This window comes from Chelonia mydas, chromosome 11 (assembly GCF_015237465.2).
Source record: "Chelonia mydas isolate rCheMyd1 chromosome 11, rCheMyd1.pri.v2, whole genome shotgun sequence".
Lineage (NCBI taxonomy): Eukaryota > Metazoa > Chordata > Testudines > Cheloniidae > Chelonia > Chelonia mydas.
Window position 1 is genome coordinate 18,738,851 of NC_051251.2, and position 15,111 is coordinate 18,753,961.

Consider the following 15,111-nt stretch of genomic DNA (forward strand, 5'->3'; position numbering starts at 1 on the left):
GGTAACTCCAGCATAGTGCTAAGTTGGTTCAAGGGAACAAGCTGTGGGATACTAGATCTGTCTACCACCTACCTGCACACCGTTTTTCCCGAGGTAAAGTGGAACATCTAAGGGACTGTTACATTATTATTGCTTAGTACCATGAAGAGATATCCTTTGCCCAGAGCATTTACAATAGCTCCCATAGAGTAGCTTTCCTTCAAACTCACCAAGAACAAAGGGGAGTTCTTAACAGCTACATGCAAGAGAAGCCTTGTCTACACCTAAGAACTGCTAAAGGTCAGGGTTGCACTGGTTTAATTAAAGGTGTGATAAGTGTCTCCCCAAGTTTCATCAGTTTATCATCATGCCTTTAGTTTAACTAGAGCAACTTCTAACTCTTAATATTTAACTTTTGTGCTTAAACAAGTTCATTTGCATTACCTTCTATTTTACTTTGGACAGAGATGAAAACACTGTTGCCCAAGAACTGTTAGTAGCCAGGCTGAAAGATTATTAGACAGCTTAATTTTTCTAATAAAAACAAAGGGACTCCAGCTGTAAATGACAGAATGTTTAATAAGGAGGAAACCAAGTTTGAATGAATAGGGTGAGTGACAGAATCAACATAGATTTACCACACCAAACTTCAAGTTTTGTATGTAAGTATAGCAAACACATTTTCTTAGATCTGTGTAAGTGCTTAATACAACAAGTGATAGGTGCTAGTACAAAAAAACTCAGCTAGGCCTCAATTCATTTTATCTAAAATTAATTTTTTCAATTGTCATTAGAAGTTTTAAAGTATTAACCTGACTCCTACTGATATTAATGGGAAAGATAAGCACAGTAAGATGTAAAGTACATCAGTCTAATCAACTTTTTGGAAAGCTTTGTTTGAAATTTGAGGACAATTTTGATGAATGCATTACAATTTTGTAATAATCTGAGCTTGCCAAAGCTTAGCTTTTTTTATGTATACATTTTTAAAATCAAAACTAACCAACTAGCATTTACATTAACTTAATTAAATAGTTATACTATAAGCTAGGGACAACAGATGAAAGAACCTCTTAACAGTAGCTAACAACTACAGGTGGTATCGTGTGTCCGGCCCTCAAGACTTTAAAGAAGGGAACATCTTACATTGCATGCACACACTTCAAAAATGTACATTTTACTTAACTCTGTCCTGATGGTTTACTCACTCTTTTAGATAACTTGCCATATTTGTATGAAAAAAGAGCAAGTCCTAACACACCAATCAGAGCAAAAGCAAATAGCACATACAGTCCTATTTCTGCATTCAGTGAAGTTAAACCTAATCCCAGAAATTGTACTTTCCCACTGGAGGCATTGTGCATAGACCCCATTGTGCTGGCAGTTGGTGTAGTAGTACCTGGGAAGACAAGAATTGAATGGCATCAATACCTCTTATGAACTACTTCATGTATACAACTATTTGATTTCTCCTCACTTACTTGGGGTTCTTTGGGGGCAGCTAATCAATATACTGTCTTATAACAGGTGGGGGAAGATAGGTTAGTAATTGGTCATTTTAATTTGGACATTTAAGACCATTCAAAAGGAGATCTACCACTCACAAAAAAAAAAGTAATATTAATCTGGCACCAATCATTAGATTATACAGCCTTTGTTTACCTAACTCAGAAACCACTTCTGAATATTTTTTCTGGTATTTTCAGAAGTTATTTTGTTACAGTCTCACCTTCATTTTCTGCCATGCTTAGGTAGAGATCATTGGGATAGGAAAGTGTTTCATGTAAAGAGTCACATTCTCCAAAGAATGCTAGATCCCTATGTTTTGAAAAGCTTCACATATGCCAAGGGTGCCATACAACTATTACATACTGTATAAATTAGCTCAACTCGTTCTAGGTGTTTTGGACCCAACTCCTCTGTGGACTGAAATTCCTAGTTTTGACAATATTCTCAATCTGCAGCAAAAAAATGTTTTTCTCCATTCATAAAAATGTAAAGTAATATTTGAAGGTATATACAGGAGCCCCGTGTAGTTCAACATAATCAGTTCCCAGCGTATTCACCAATAATAGCTCAGTGAGCAACTACTGTAACTGAATCCCTAATATGGATTATGCTGGGGCTGTAGGGAATTCTACAAAGTAACGTACTTCATTGTATAAATGCAGAAATCATTAGGATGCTCTTAGCCATTAATATTAATCCCTATGTTCTGTTTCTAGTTAGTTACCTTCAGGCTGTGGCTGGAGACACAAATGTGGTCCATTTGCTGGGTCTGGGAAGCCATTACATTGTATGACTGATGAATAATATTTTGAAGATTCTCTGGGTATCCTGGGCAGATTGGGATCGGTAAAGTTGATGTAATGCAAACCAAATTTTTCAGCAAAGCCTGTTGCCCATTCTAAGTTGTCCATCAGAGACCATGCAGTGTAGCCTCGGAGATCAACACCATCAAGTAGAACAGCTGTTGAGATGCACCAAATGTGAAAGCATGATCATGTAGGTATTTAACTTATTTTAGGGCTTTTTATCAAATATTTTTATCTTGGCATCTGTCAATATGGAAGACAATTCAGTATGCTACCAAAGTGACATGCAAAGCACAGTTGCCAACTTTCACATGGTAAATAAGTACCCCGACTTTCACAATAAGACAAAGATCAAGCTAATCCCATTTCAAAACAAGACCAAAATAAGCCAATCCCTAAGAACCCCAACACTCTGTGACTAGATCCCCCCCGTGTGCCATCTGGGACTGTGGTGGGCCCGCTGTGCACCCCTGACACTCTCCCCATTTTGCCCCGGCTTGCAGGGAGCCAATTTAAAAAAAAAAAAAAAAAAGCTACAAGCCAAGTGAGCAAAAAATCAAGCCCAATTTCTATGTTTTTTTTCCTCCCACGGGTTTGATCACCATGTCTAGTCATAGTACTGGAGGAATTAGTTACCTTATATCCCCAGATTTCATACCTCATCCCATCCTTAATTTTAGTTCAGAACTAGCAGTTAAAGTGAATGAAATAAGGATTTCCCTTTATCTTTGATGTGTAATTTAGGGATTGAACCAGTACTCTTTGATGGCTGGTATCTTGTGCTCCAGAATCTAAGCTGTCATTTAAAAAAAAAGTGAAGCTCTTTCAGACTGTGAAGAAAGCCTTCACATTGTAAACAGTGTATAAACCGCTGCTGTGACATCCCCCAATAAAGAGGGGATGTGATCGTATTTTGAACAGCTGCATGATCTTCCATCAGAACTCTCATCTGGGCATGTCAAATAGTGCCAGCTCTCTCAGTATTTCCACAAGTGATGAGCTCTTGCCCCCCTTGCACAATTAACCCTGGTGGAAGCCAGCAGAGTTCCTCCCCCCCTGCTCGCTGTTCTCACAGGAAGGGAAGAGGGAACAAAGAGCCCAGCATGGTTTTGCTCCCTCCTGTGAGCAATTGGACAGGATAGTGCCTCTATCCCTCTCCCTCCTTCCTGCTACAACTTCCCAATCCTGAGAGAAGGGAATGAAGAACCCCCGGAAGAAGAAAACTGGGGACAGAATTAATTGCTGGGCAGGGGACAGGCAGATGTTGGGGTGAGAAATTCTGAAGCAGGGGCCAAAATCATCTTGCCCAATAGATTTAGTTATCAAACACATACCGGGGAGGGGCAGGGGGAGTTTAACAAATCAAAACATGAAAAAACACAATATGGTCTTTTAAAATCTCAGGATTTATGATCTCTTGAGGTTAGCAATGCTGCAGTGGGTACAGCTTGGAAGAATACCACTCCACCACCACCATCCCAGTTGCCCATGGCTATAATTAACATTAAACAACAGCAGGTAGTACTGACTATAGGCTAGTATGTGTTTACACAGATGAGGTATTAAATAGCAACATGACAACTGATCTTAATTCTCTTCAAACCATCCTTTGGGCAGACAGTTAAACCACAAGCTACCGTGAACAAGAGTTCTGAATGGCAAAGCAAACTGGCGCAATAGATGGGAGTCTGAACAAGGGCCTAGCTCACTGAGGACCACTGGAGGCTAAGTACACTGCAGTAGTAATGTACATACAGGGTGTAGTTGGTGGTGCCAGTCTCATACACAGCAATGCTTAGTGCTCCATCAGGGAAACCTGAAGAAAAGAGAAACTGTCTCTCCGCAGTTGTGATTAGTTACATCATATGCAAACAAAGTATGATGCAACATATAGGGGCAAAGAACAAAAGTCCAGAGTTAGGTGGCAAGTGTTTGAAGTTATTGGTCTTAATTCTGTACTGAGTCAATTGCTTGTGGAGGGCTAGAGCCCCTAGTATTTGGCCTCTGCCAACAATGGGCACAGGAGATTGGGACTGCTGAGAGACAAGACCCAAGAACTTTGATGATGCCAATGTTACTTGAACTAAGAACGAGCACTACATTATAAGTTTCCTGTTAAAATGTGAAAGCATAATTCTGATCAGAAGTACTGCTCTCATCAGATTGGGATGAAGGAACCTGTACCTTTTAACGCTTCATTAATGTAGCTCTTGTAGTAGTGTATTCGCCAAGTGTCATTGAGGCCTAGGTCTCCACGTTCAGAAATCCCATTCTCAGTAACGTAAATTGGAGGGTTATCATACTCTTCCTTTATCCACCTCAGGATCTTTCTGAAGCCAAAGGGGGTCACCTTTAACCAGAAGGAACCAGAGCCCAGCCAGCTCCGATCTGTTACTGAAGCTACCCCTCTGTGGATGAGAATCAGAATGTAACAATAATAAAACACCTTATTCTGCCAACTCCAACAGCTTAGGCCAAGGATCAAATTGTACATTATTATTTATTTGTATTACAGCAGAACCTAAAGGTTCCAGTCCTTTGTGCAAACCCTGTACAAGCCCTGAAGAGCTTACTCTCTCAGATTCAACAGTATATGCTCTATAGAAGTGCTTGGGATAACTTTATGAACAAGAAATATTAACAGATCACATGAATGGCTGCCAGACAAATTCTATCCTTCAACTTCTGGGTCTTCGGGACTGAAATAACAGAAGCAGCAATAGGACTGAAGCTGGCAGTCATGACGAAGACCTGTCCCCAGGAGAGGAGAATGTTCAGGGAAGCTGGGAAATCAGGCAGCACAATAAGAGAGAAGAGACCTAGGTAGCATTGGCAAGACAGCAGAAATGACGGGAAGCAGGGAACTGGGTAGCATTTGAAGGTTGAGAGAACCACCAGGTGGAAGGGAAGGAAAGGAGCTGAGGGGAGAGGAACAGAGCAATTGATTTTTATTTTAATTTGGGCGTTGGGGGGGCACGACACATGATATGGGGGTGAAATAAAAACCTAAAAGAGAATTGGCTTGCAAAAGGTGGGACAAAGAACAAACTAAAGACAAAAAGAAAAGGAGTACTTGTGGCACCTTAGAGACTAACCAATTTATTTGAGCATAAGCTTTCGTGAGCTACAGCTCACCGATGAAGTGAGCTGTAGCTCACGAAAGCTTATGCTCAAATCAAATTGGTTAGTCTCTAAGGTGCCACAAGTACTCCTTTTCTTTTTACACATTTAAAAGACATCTAGAAACCAGTATAGTCTGCCATCTCAAAAGCCAGAGTCTATGAAGATACCGTTTTCAAGATGGTCAGAAGTTGATATAAAAATGTGAGTAGACTAACACATTTTCCTTTATTAGTGGTTCTGTTCTTAACTGTGTTTGCTAAAAATTCAGTGTCGTAAGCTTGTGACGATGGAGCAAGAGCAGGAAGTATCACATTTATTCCCTGAATTTTGGGCAGTACCCAAACTTCTGAGCCAGTGAATATTTTACTAGCCCAAGTCCTGGGGGTCTAAAAGTCCAAAAGCTTGTCAAGTTAATTTTTAATGTTTAACATTGATCATATTGGTACAGGCTCCAGAAGTGTGTGGGTTATTTGACTATAACTTTATGCTTATGTCTTACCTATCAGCATCATAGGATGAGATGGCAGAAGTATAGTTTAAGTTGTATGCCAATATTGTGGTATAATGATTGAAACCAAAGAAATCAAATGTGCCTTTAATTCTCTGCTTTTCACTTTCAGTAAATTCTGGGAGTCTGCATTAAAAGGGAAAAACAAGAAAGATTAAAATTCAACTTAAAAGCCTCTGATGTAAGCATCATAATACCAATTTTATTGACTGGAATATTGAGAGACTTGCCCAAAGTGAGACAGTGGCAGAAATGGAACTTGAACACAAGAATCTGCTCCAACCACTAGCCCACACTCCTTCCCGAGCTGGGAACAGAACTCAAGCATTAACGCACTACAGACACCAAATCACACCTTTTCCAGAGCATGCTAAGCAATTCTTCAAGACCAGATTTTATCAGCAAACATTCCTTTACCTTTTCAGAGGTAAATGATCAGAAATACTGCACAGCTCAAGTGCAACCTCTGCCAGTTTTGCTATACCATGCTGTGAAAGTGAAGAGATTCACCATGTTGGCCAGGGTGTAGCCAGACTCTGGAAAAGGGAAGGTGATCTGCAGCACAGAAGTTTGATGTTCCTCCCAACATCTCAGGATAAAGCTGTGACAGCACAATGGAATCATGGACCATCTGGCCAGACTGGTGCCTTTGAACTAAGTTTCTTGAGTCACCAGGCCTCAATTTTTCACAACTGATCAATATAACATATCATTTTTAAGAGCAGTTGAAAGCAACACTCAATGCATCTGATAGGAGCATTACGTCTTCCACTGCAGGGCATCATATGTACAATTTTGAGCTGCCTGTTTGTGTTGTTACCCCAAAGAAACTCTTGAAGAAAGTGATTTTCCAGAAGTTTGTTTTGTTTGCAAATGAGATGTGCGGAAATAGTTTTAACATTAAACCCAAAAGCAAAAGAGAACTTTCTAGGGGAATACAGCAACTCCTATAGATGTATTTAATTAAGATAATAAATTCGTTTATCCCATATCTTCTCCATTCGCTCATTTACAGAATTAACAAATTGCATTTACATAGGCCAGAAATCAAGCAGGTAAAATACTCAACACAAAACAGGTCAGACTTAATCCTGTGTACAGATGGTGAGCACTTTTTTATACAAGTTTATTTGGTGTTCCTGAATAATGGATTGAGCTACACCAGTGAATTGGTGCAAGTGGGAAGGGATTGACCCTGACAAAGCTATCCTTCTTAAAGGAGACAAGATGGGTACATTAATATCTTTTGGTGAGAGGCATAAGCTTTCGAGCCACAAAGAGCTCTTCTTCGGGTCTGGGAAAGGTATTTGGAGCACCGCAGCTAAATGCACGGTAGAGCAGATTGTTTAGCGTAAGTAGCTAGCACATATTCTAAGGGACCATTCCAGACGGAGTGGCCAGTTAACACCACTGTAGTCATATGACAAAGAGAGAGGTTACAGAGTGTTAGGGGCATTCTTCACATCTTGGACAGCAAACAAATGAAAATGTTATTGCTAGAGTTCAGGTTTTAAACCACTGCTAGGTAACAGCTGGACTGTATAGTAGAGAAGATGTGAGTCACTACAGATTAGGAGGCACTGCTGGGATCCCACCGCTGCAGACCTAAGCAGGCTACCGAATGTTCCTTGTCTTAGCCAGGTTTATTTTAAAGGGAAAATGGTTCATACGATTTATCATCATAACCGTGAATCCCAATTCTTTATCCTCCCCACCCTTTCATAATAAATAGGACACTCTGAAGGTAGTTTGCCTACTGAGTTTTACTGGCACTGCACCTGCCTTAGATATTGTTTGTCACTTGGAAGTTTTTAGGTGGAGGCACCAGTCACTAGTTTAGAATCGAACCCAAGGATCAGTTACAGTGAAGCCACTGTTTTAACCACTGTAACATAATACCTCAGGAGTAAGAGTCACCGCAAATTTACCGTAACTACTTCACCCAGCTTTAAAATAATCATGAATATTTACCAGCCCACACATCCTTACCAGGACAGTGGAATTTTGCAAGGTGGAAGTTAACAAGACATGAGTAAATACATTACCAGGCGCTTACCGTGATTCGCTCAGGCCTTGGGCCAAGCTGCGCTCCCGTATTCTCGTTTTCATCACTTCATTGTAATCACCGTTTTTGAAAATGGGATGAGCAAACCAACCACCATAAAACTAAGCCAAGTAAATAAGAAAGAGGATGGGGGAGGGTTAAATAACGCATCGCCAACTGAATGCCATGCAAGAATGCCATGAACTAATATTCTATTAGCCAATGGCAAAATTTGTGCCGTACCATTTACCAGCAACTTAAAATGAATGAGCAAACAGAGACGCAGGGAAGTGCCTCACATTATCAGTAAGAACAACAAGGCTGTGGTGCTGTATTTCTATTTTGGCTCTTCTCTGCTGCTTACTGTATAACTGCTCTGCTACAGGGTATTATCAAGGAGAGGATGGGTGTCCCTGGGAGACAAAAAAATCTTACGGAGGTTCTACACAATTAAAACTATTGGTACATGAAAAAGATATTGAGAGCCTCAGTGTTAGGCTTGGTTCACTGCAACAATCTGCTAGAAAATGGTAAGGCAGTGATCCAGGTCAAGGCATCTCTGCATCATAGTAACTTTGGGATTAGGAATATGGGAGTGAGAAAGAGTAAAGGGTGTATTGGTGAGATCTCCTGTGTACCTGCACATATCGCCTCGCAGCGTCAACATCTTCCTGCTTGTCAGGGTTTCTTGGCTCAGCCCAGTCAGAGTTAATGGTAATGGAGATTAATCCTCCTTGTTTAGGACGGTAGGTTTCATTGTACAGATGCCAGACTTCAGCATGCGCCTTTATTAAGTTATGCCCAACTATGTAAGGAGCTTTACCTGGTCTAGAAAAGATTCCTGAAGAGAGAGCAATTCATGAGGTAAGACAGGGCTGCTCCCACAACCAAGCCTTCATTTCCAGCAGAGTAACACATAAAGAACAACTAGAACTGCCAGTAAAAGAAGAAACGCCATCTCATCTGGCACCGCAGGGGCCAAACTGCAGGGCAGAGGGGTCCAGAACAACACACACACAGAATCGCTTTCCACAGGATTGAGGGAAACTCTTCCCTTCCTGGAGATCCATGATGTGGGGAAGCTGCAGGTCTCACTCTCCCACGAGGGGATGATTTCAAGGATGTGATGCATATGCACTGCAGAGGTTCCATACCTCACATGCAGGTGTCTCCACAGGAGGTACTGTATGGTCCTGTCTCTCTGGATAATTATATGGGCACTCAGTACTCTAGTATTAGGGTGACCAGATGTCCCAATTTTATAGGGACAGTCCTGATATTCAAGGCTGTGTCTTATATAGGCACCTGTTACCTCCCACCTCCATCTCAATTTTTCACACTTGCTATCTGATCACCCTATCTAGTACTCAGCACCTCACAAGAACGAATTTTATCCTTGCAATGCCCCTATTAAGCAAAACTTTACAAACCCCAATTTTATAAAACCTGTGTGTTTTCTGCATACACATGTGATTGTCCACTCGTAATTCGCATGGTCATTTCCCAACCTGACACGTTGCAGAAGCAATATTTCATGAAAAGTTCTTTGGAAACTCCCAATATAAACTACCTCCATTTTACAGCTAAGGAACTGAAGCAGAGACACATAAAAGTGACTTGCCCAAGGTCACAAAGAAATTCTGTGGCAGACCCAGGAATTGAACTCAGATCTTTTGAGTCCCAATCCAGTGCCTTAACCATAAGATCATCCGTTGTCTCCTGAATAACCATGAACTTCCTTCTCACTCACACCGGAGAACACAGCTTAAAGACAGTAGCCATACCTGGAGCAGATGTGCCATAGCCATAGCCAAGATTTGCAATTATATAGGGTTCATTGAGGGTTAACCAAAATTTCACTTTATCTCCCAGCCTCTGGAAAAGTAACTCGGCATATTCTTTAAATCTCTGAACTATGGTTTCATTCTCCCACCCGCCAACATTCTGCAGGGCCTGTGGGAGGTCCCAGTGGTAAATAGTTACCTATGGAGGGAGAGAGAGAGAGAGTTACAAACATCACTAGCTAATTTCTGAGATAACCACTGATTCACTCTCATTCATGAAGAAATGGACAAAGGACATGACTTTACTTACAAAAGCCTGCATTTATCATCACATGACTATCGCTGACTGACAGGCAGTTACATTAATTGATTTGTATCATAAAGGGAGACTCCCAAAGCCTGTATTGTGCGCAGCTCAATACAGTGGTCACTAATACTACTACTCATTTCTTCTACAGTCTTTTCAGACACTGGGAAAAATCCAGCCCTGGAGCTGCACTTATTTGTGCCAGGTTTGGATTTGATCCCTAATGTAATTAATAGTCACAATTGCCCAGTGATGGACCCAAGTGGATGACTACACCAGTTTTGGAATTGTTGTCAAAACAAGCTAAGATTAGAATCTGGTACCTCCCTCCCCGCACCCACCCAATACAAGACAGTGAATTGATAGCCCCATAAAATTTAGGGATTTAAAAAAAAAGACATCCAAGATTCCCTGAGCATCAAGCATCTCTTCTCAGCCCCACTTTTCACACCACAAGGACTGCAGCTGGAAAAACCACAATATACGGTTGCTCTTTACCCTTTTAAAGAAAATTCCTGTTTTTTGCTAGGCTGAGACATTCACGTGCTTAATGTTTGAAGGGGAAAATAAACTTTGATTCTGTTATTTACAAAGATGGGGCCAATCCTGCAAGACTTCTGAACAACCTCAACTCCCCCTGAAGTCCATAAAAATTGAGAGAGTTCAGCAACTCTTAGGACTGGGACTCAGGGACAATTGCTCATGGCAATTTGAGAGAATGAAAAATTTATTTTTGGTATCAAACTGTTATTAACAGCTTTTTATGGGATTCACAGTCCAAGCATCATTCTTTGCTGCAGTGAAGACTGAAGTTAGGTATTAGGTACAATTTTCTAACTAAAAGGGTAATTAAGAACTGGAATAGGTAACCTAGGGAATCCCCCACACTCCAGGTTTTTAAGAAAAGGTGAGACAAACAGCTGTCATAGTGGCCTAAGTGTACTTAATCCTGCCTCAACGTGGGGGACTGGACAAAATGACCTCTTGAGGTGACTTCAGCTAATAGAATCATAAAAATGTAGGGCTGGAAAGTCTGTACTGTCATACAGGTGTAAAGTCATATGCATAAAAAAGCCCAATATGGCTGAAAAACTGAAAAATTGGATGGTAACAGACCGCAAATACCAATGATGATTGAACCTGGTAATATCCTAAAAAAAAAAGACCTCTCAACCATGTTCGTAGCTGTGTCCATTGCTTCACACTGACAACAGACATTCTAGGCTTCAAAAGGACACACACAGTGACAATCCTGAAATCTTATTATATATAGATGTTTACCTGAGGTTTAATATTAGATGCAAGGAGAGCATTAATAAGCCTCTCATAGTAGTTTAATCCAGCTTCGTTAACATGCTTTGTAGTTCCATCTGGGAGAACACGGGGCCAGGAGATTGAAAAGCGATAGTGAGACACTTGGAGAGCTTTCAGACAAGCCAAATCCTTCTCGAGTTTGTGGTAGCTGTCACAAGCTACATCTGCATTTTCATCATTGCTAATTTTCAAGGGAGTATGAGCAAACTGGTCCCAAATGCTAAGTCCTTTCCCATCTGCTCTCCAGGCTCCTTCAATCTATAATTATATAAAAAGTTAAATCCCCACTTTAGGACATACTTATTCTTAAGTGTCTTTGCATTTCCCCCGTCTGATATTAGCTATTATAAGCTCCTCCAATTTTACTATATCCCAATTTTATGAAAGCTTTGAGTGTCCTCTGAAAACAATCAATTGTTCACTGATAATACACAGATGGCATTATGATCTCCTAACCTGATATGCTGCAGTTGCTACGCTCCATGAAAAATTCTTTGGAAATTCCCCATATAAAAATTCATCCTCTTTTGGTAATGGGATCCCGTTGTTACGTATGACTTCAGCATAGTACACAGCAGAGCGTTTGGGGGTCCTGGGCCTGTTTGGATTTTCAAAATCAACCTGGTGCAGTCCAAACCTGACGCTGTAACCATGCAACCATTCAAAGTTGTCCATGAGAGACCAAGCAACGTATCCTCGAAGATTAACGCCATCCAACTTGTAGGCTGAAAAGATTTAAACAAAAAAACCCCACAACTATTTGAGTGGGCCAGTACCTAGAGGGCAGTATCACATATACAAAGTCAGTACACTACAGCCTGTTTACCAATTGGCATTATCAGAAGATAATGAAGGTTCCAGTCTCTTTTCTGTTTGTTCTAGTTTAGGGATGGGAGGAAAAAAGACCAAACCCTGAATCTGAGCACCCCTAAACTTTCTCTCAAAGTCCAGAGCTGAGAGTCATGGCGCAGGGTCATCTCTAGTTTAGTTACCTCAGTTAAAATCATCATCAACTCCCCTTTTCCCCATTAAGGCCTGTGCGTAGAAAAATCAAGGCTCCATGCCCCAGATCCGCAAGGCTGCACTAAATGATGCCTTGCTGCAGCAGTTCAGCATTTTTTAGACAATTGCCCTTCTCCTCTGACACACTTACGCCATGGGATCTGCGGAGGTACAGGCTGGCTCTTTCACACCTGGAGATTCCCCCAAACCATGGGAATCCCCAACATGCTGTTTAAGCCATCTTTGCAGCTGATGGAATGGACAACAGCAGTGAAAGCTTCCTAATTCAGAACCACCATTGGATGGTAATTGCTAGCTATTCGAGCCTGACTCAATATATCCATCCAAGAAGCATCAGCCAGCATGGCATAAGAGAAGGAAAAGAAGGGAAGGTGAGCATAGAGGAGCTAAGAAAGCTCGATTTTTGTTTTGTAAAACTATTTCAAGAGTGACCTCCAATTTAGACTTGGCAAGCTGCACATCTCACTTTAAGCACCTTCAGTTCCTCATGTGTTAGGGAAGACAAGGGATGCTTATCTTTCAAAAGACATTCCTCACTGGGAGAAAAAGCAGACCTGGAGCCCATGATGGTGGAAATCTTTCATCATCATGCTAGCACTACTGTAAATACCCCAATACCTTTCAGAGCTTCATCGATGTAGGTTTTGTAGTAAAATATCCGGTTAGTGTCGTCAACGTCAGATTTGGTCTGTATTCCCACCCCATTTTCAGTTATGTAAATTGGGGGATTGCCGTACTCCTCTTTAATCCAATTTAGCAGCCTCCTGAGACCCCAGGCTACAGCTCTCATTCCTGTAATTGCTGAGGTAGGCCAGGATGAATCAACCTCCTCCAATCGCTCCTGGTCATCCTCATAAGAGAATGGTTCAAGCCTGGTGGTCTTATGCTTTATAATTTTGGAGGTATAGGTGTTGAAACAGAAGACATCAGCTGTGCCCCTGATGTATTCTCTCTCCTCTGCTGTGAAAGCTGGCAGACGAGAGGATGGCAAGTTCTGTAGCTCACTCCTGTTCCCTACTGTCCATTTCATGGCCTCTGGGTAGTCCCCATTTTTGAAAATTGGGTGTGCAAACCACCCTAGATTAAACTGCAGATAGCGATCTGCTGCTTCCACATCTCTGGGATCATCCAGTGTCTTTGGTTCAACCCACTCAGTACTGAGGCTCAAAGAAATAACTCCTTTCTGACTGACTCTGTATTTACGGTCATATGTATGGTACACCCTGGCATGAGCTTTTAGTAATGTGTGTGTAATCTTATAGGGAGAGTAACCTGGATTATCCTTCACATTTGGTGGAAGCTCTCCTAACCCATATCCAGCCCATGCAATGACGAAGGGTTCGTTAAAGGTCATCCAAAATTTCACTCTGTCTCCAAAAGTCTGGAAACAGAAGTCTGCGAAACTATCAAAAAGTTCAATCAATAAATCGTTCTCCCAGCCACCAATGTCCTGGAGAGCCTGAGGCAGATCCCAGTGGTGCAGAGTGACCAGAGGAGTGATATTTCTTGCAGTCAAACCATTGATAAGTCGGTTGTAATAATCAACCCCGTGGCTATTTATGGAATCATTTCTTCCACTAGGAAAAATGCGAGGCCAAGACAGAGAGAATCTATAGCTCTTTACCCTTAAAGCTGTCAGCATGTAAAGATCTGCAGCTAGTTTGTTGTAGCTATCACAAGCTATATCTCCAGTCTCATTATTTTTTATGTTCCCTGGGATGTGGGTGAAGTTATCCCAAATGCTAGGCCCTTTGCCATCCTCATCCCAACCTCCTTCAATCTGGTAGGCAGAGGAGGACACACCCCATGTAAAGTCATCTGGGAAGGTTCCATAGAAGTACATGTCCCTTTCAAACTTAATTTGGGGTGAGAATTTTTCCCAAACAACCTTTGCCTTTGAAGGTACGTCAGATGCTGGTAAACTAAGTAACCTTGGTGGTGGGGGTGAATCACATCTCAGTGACTGAAAAGATCTGTCCATGACTTCTTTGGGGAAACCATTCTTTTCAGTAACACTGGAGAAGAAATATGCGGACTCCTTTGGTGTCCTTTGTCTGTTGCCATCTTCAAAATTCACGTGATGTAGTCCAAATAGTTGACTGTAACCCATTGGGCCTTCAAAGCCATCAATCAGGGATCGGGCGATATATGTCTGAACATCAACTGCATCTAGCCTTACAGCTGTTAAAATAAAAATAAAAATAAAATAAAATAAGAGAAATATGTTAGACTTTGAATATTTTTCTGGACAATGAGCAATATTACACAAAGGAACAAACAAGGATAACAGTGCAAACAAGGATAACAGTGACACACCCAAGGATGCATCATGAGGCTAAAGACCAAAACATCTCATGTATCTGAGACCACCAGTAACCATAACACATTGTAATTAATCTCTGTACTGTGCAGATATACATCAGTGTTGTTATCTATGTCAACATATATTGCACGGAGGACAGAATCTAGGATCTTTTGACTCTAAAAAACCTGGCCCATATGCCACCTGGCAGTTCAGTTCTATTCTGTTAGTAACAGGACTTCTTTTCTCTATAAACCAACCACTAGGAGGCAGTGATAAATGTATCACCATCCTGTATTTTTATTACACCTAGAGCATGATGATTTTTTGATAAGTTGTTCTTAGAAATTAAAAATATTAAGTTTTAAAAAAATATTTTGTTTTGATTTTTTTTTAATTTGAGATGCACTTG

At 41.1% G+C, this 15,111-nt stretch overlaps 1 protein-coding gene across 1 annotated transcript in view; it reads right to left on the bottom strand.

The window, feature by feature from the left end:
* Positions 1-546: 546 nt before the first annotated feature.
* The window catches only part of LCT (lactase), a 28,587-nt gene continuing 14,022 nt past the window's right edge, over positions 547-15,111 (bottom strand). Inside the window, exons 8-17 of the mRNA XM_037912855.2 lie at positions 13,016-14,578; positions 11,831-12,099; positions 11,342-11,632; positions 9,754-9,952; positions 8,608-8,810; positions 7,982-8,091; positions 5,917-6,051; positions 4,479-4,702; positions 2,213-2,449; positions 547-1,378 (exon numbers count right to left, since the gene is read on the bottom strand). Of these exons, the coding sequence (XP_037768783.1) occupies positions 1,161-1,378; positions 2,213-2,449; positions 4,479-4,702; positions 5,917-6,051; positions 7,982-8,091; positions 8,608-8,810; positions 9,754-9,952; positions 11,342-11,632; positions 11,831-12,099; positions 13,016-14,578 (3,449 nt within the window). The 3' untranslated portion in view covers positions 547-1,160. The remainder of the gene's footprint in view (positions 1,379-2,212; positions 2,450-4,478; positions 4,703-5,916; positions 6,052-7,981; positions 8,092-8,607; positions 8,811-9,753; positions 9,953-11,341; positions 11,633-11,830; positions 12,100-13,015; positions 14,579-15,111) is intronic.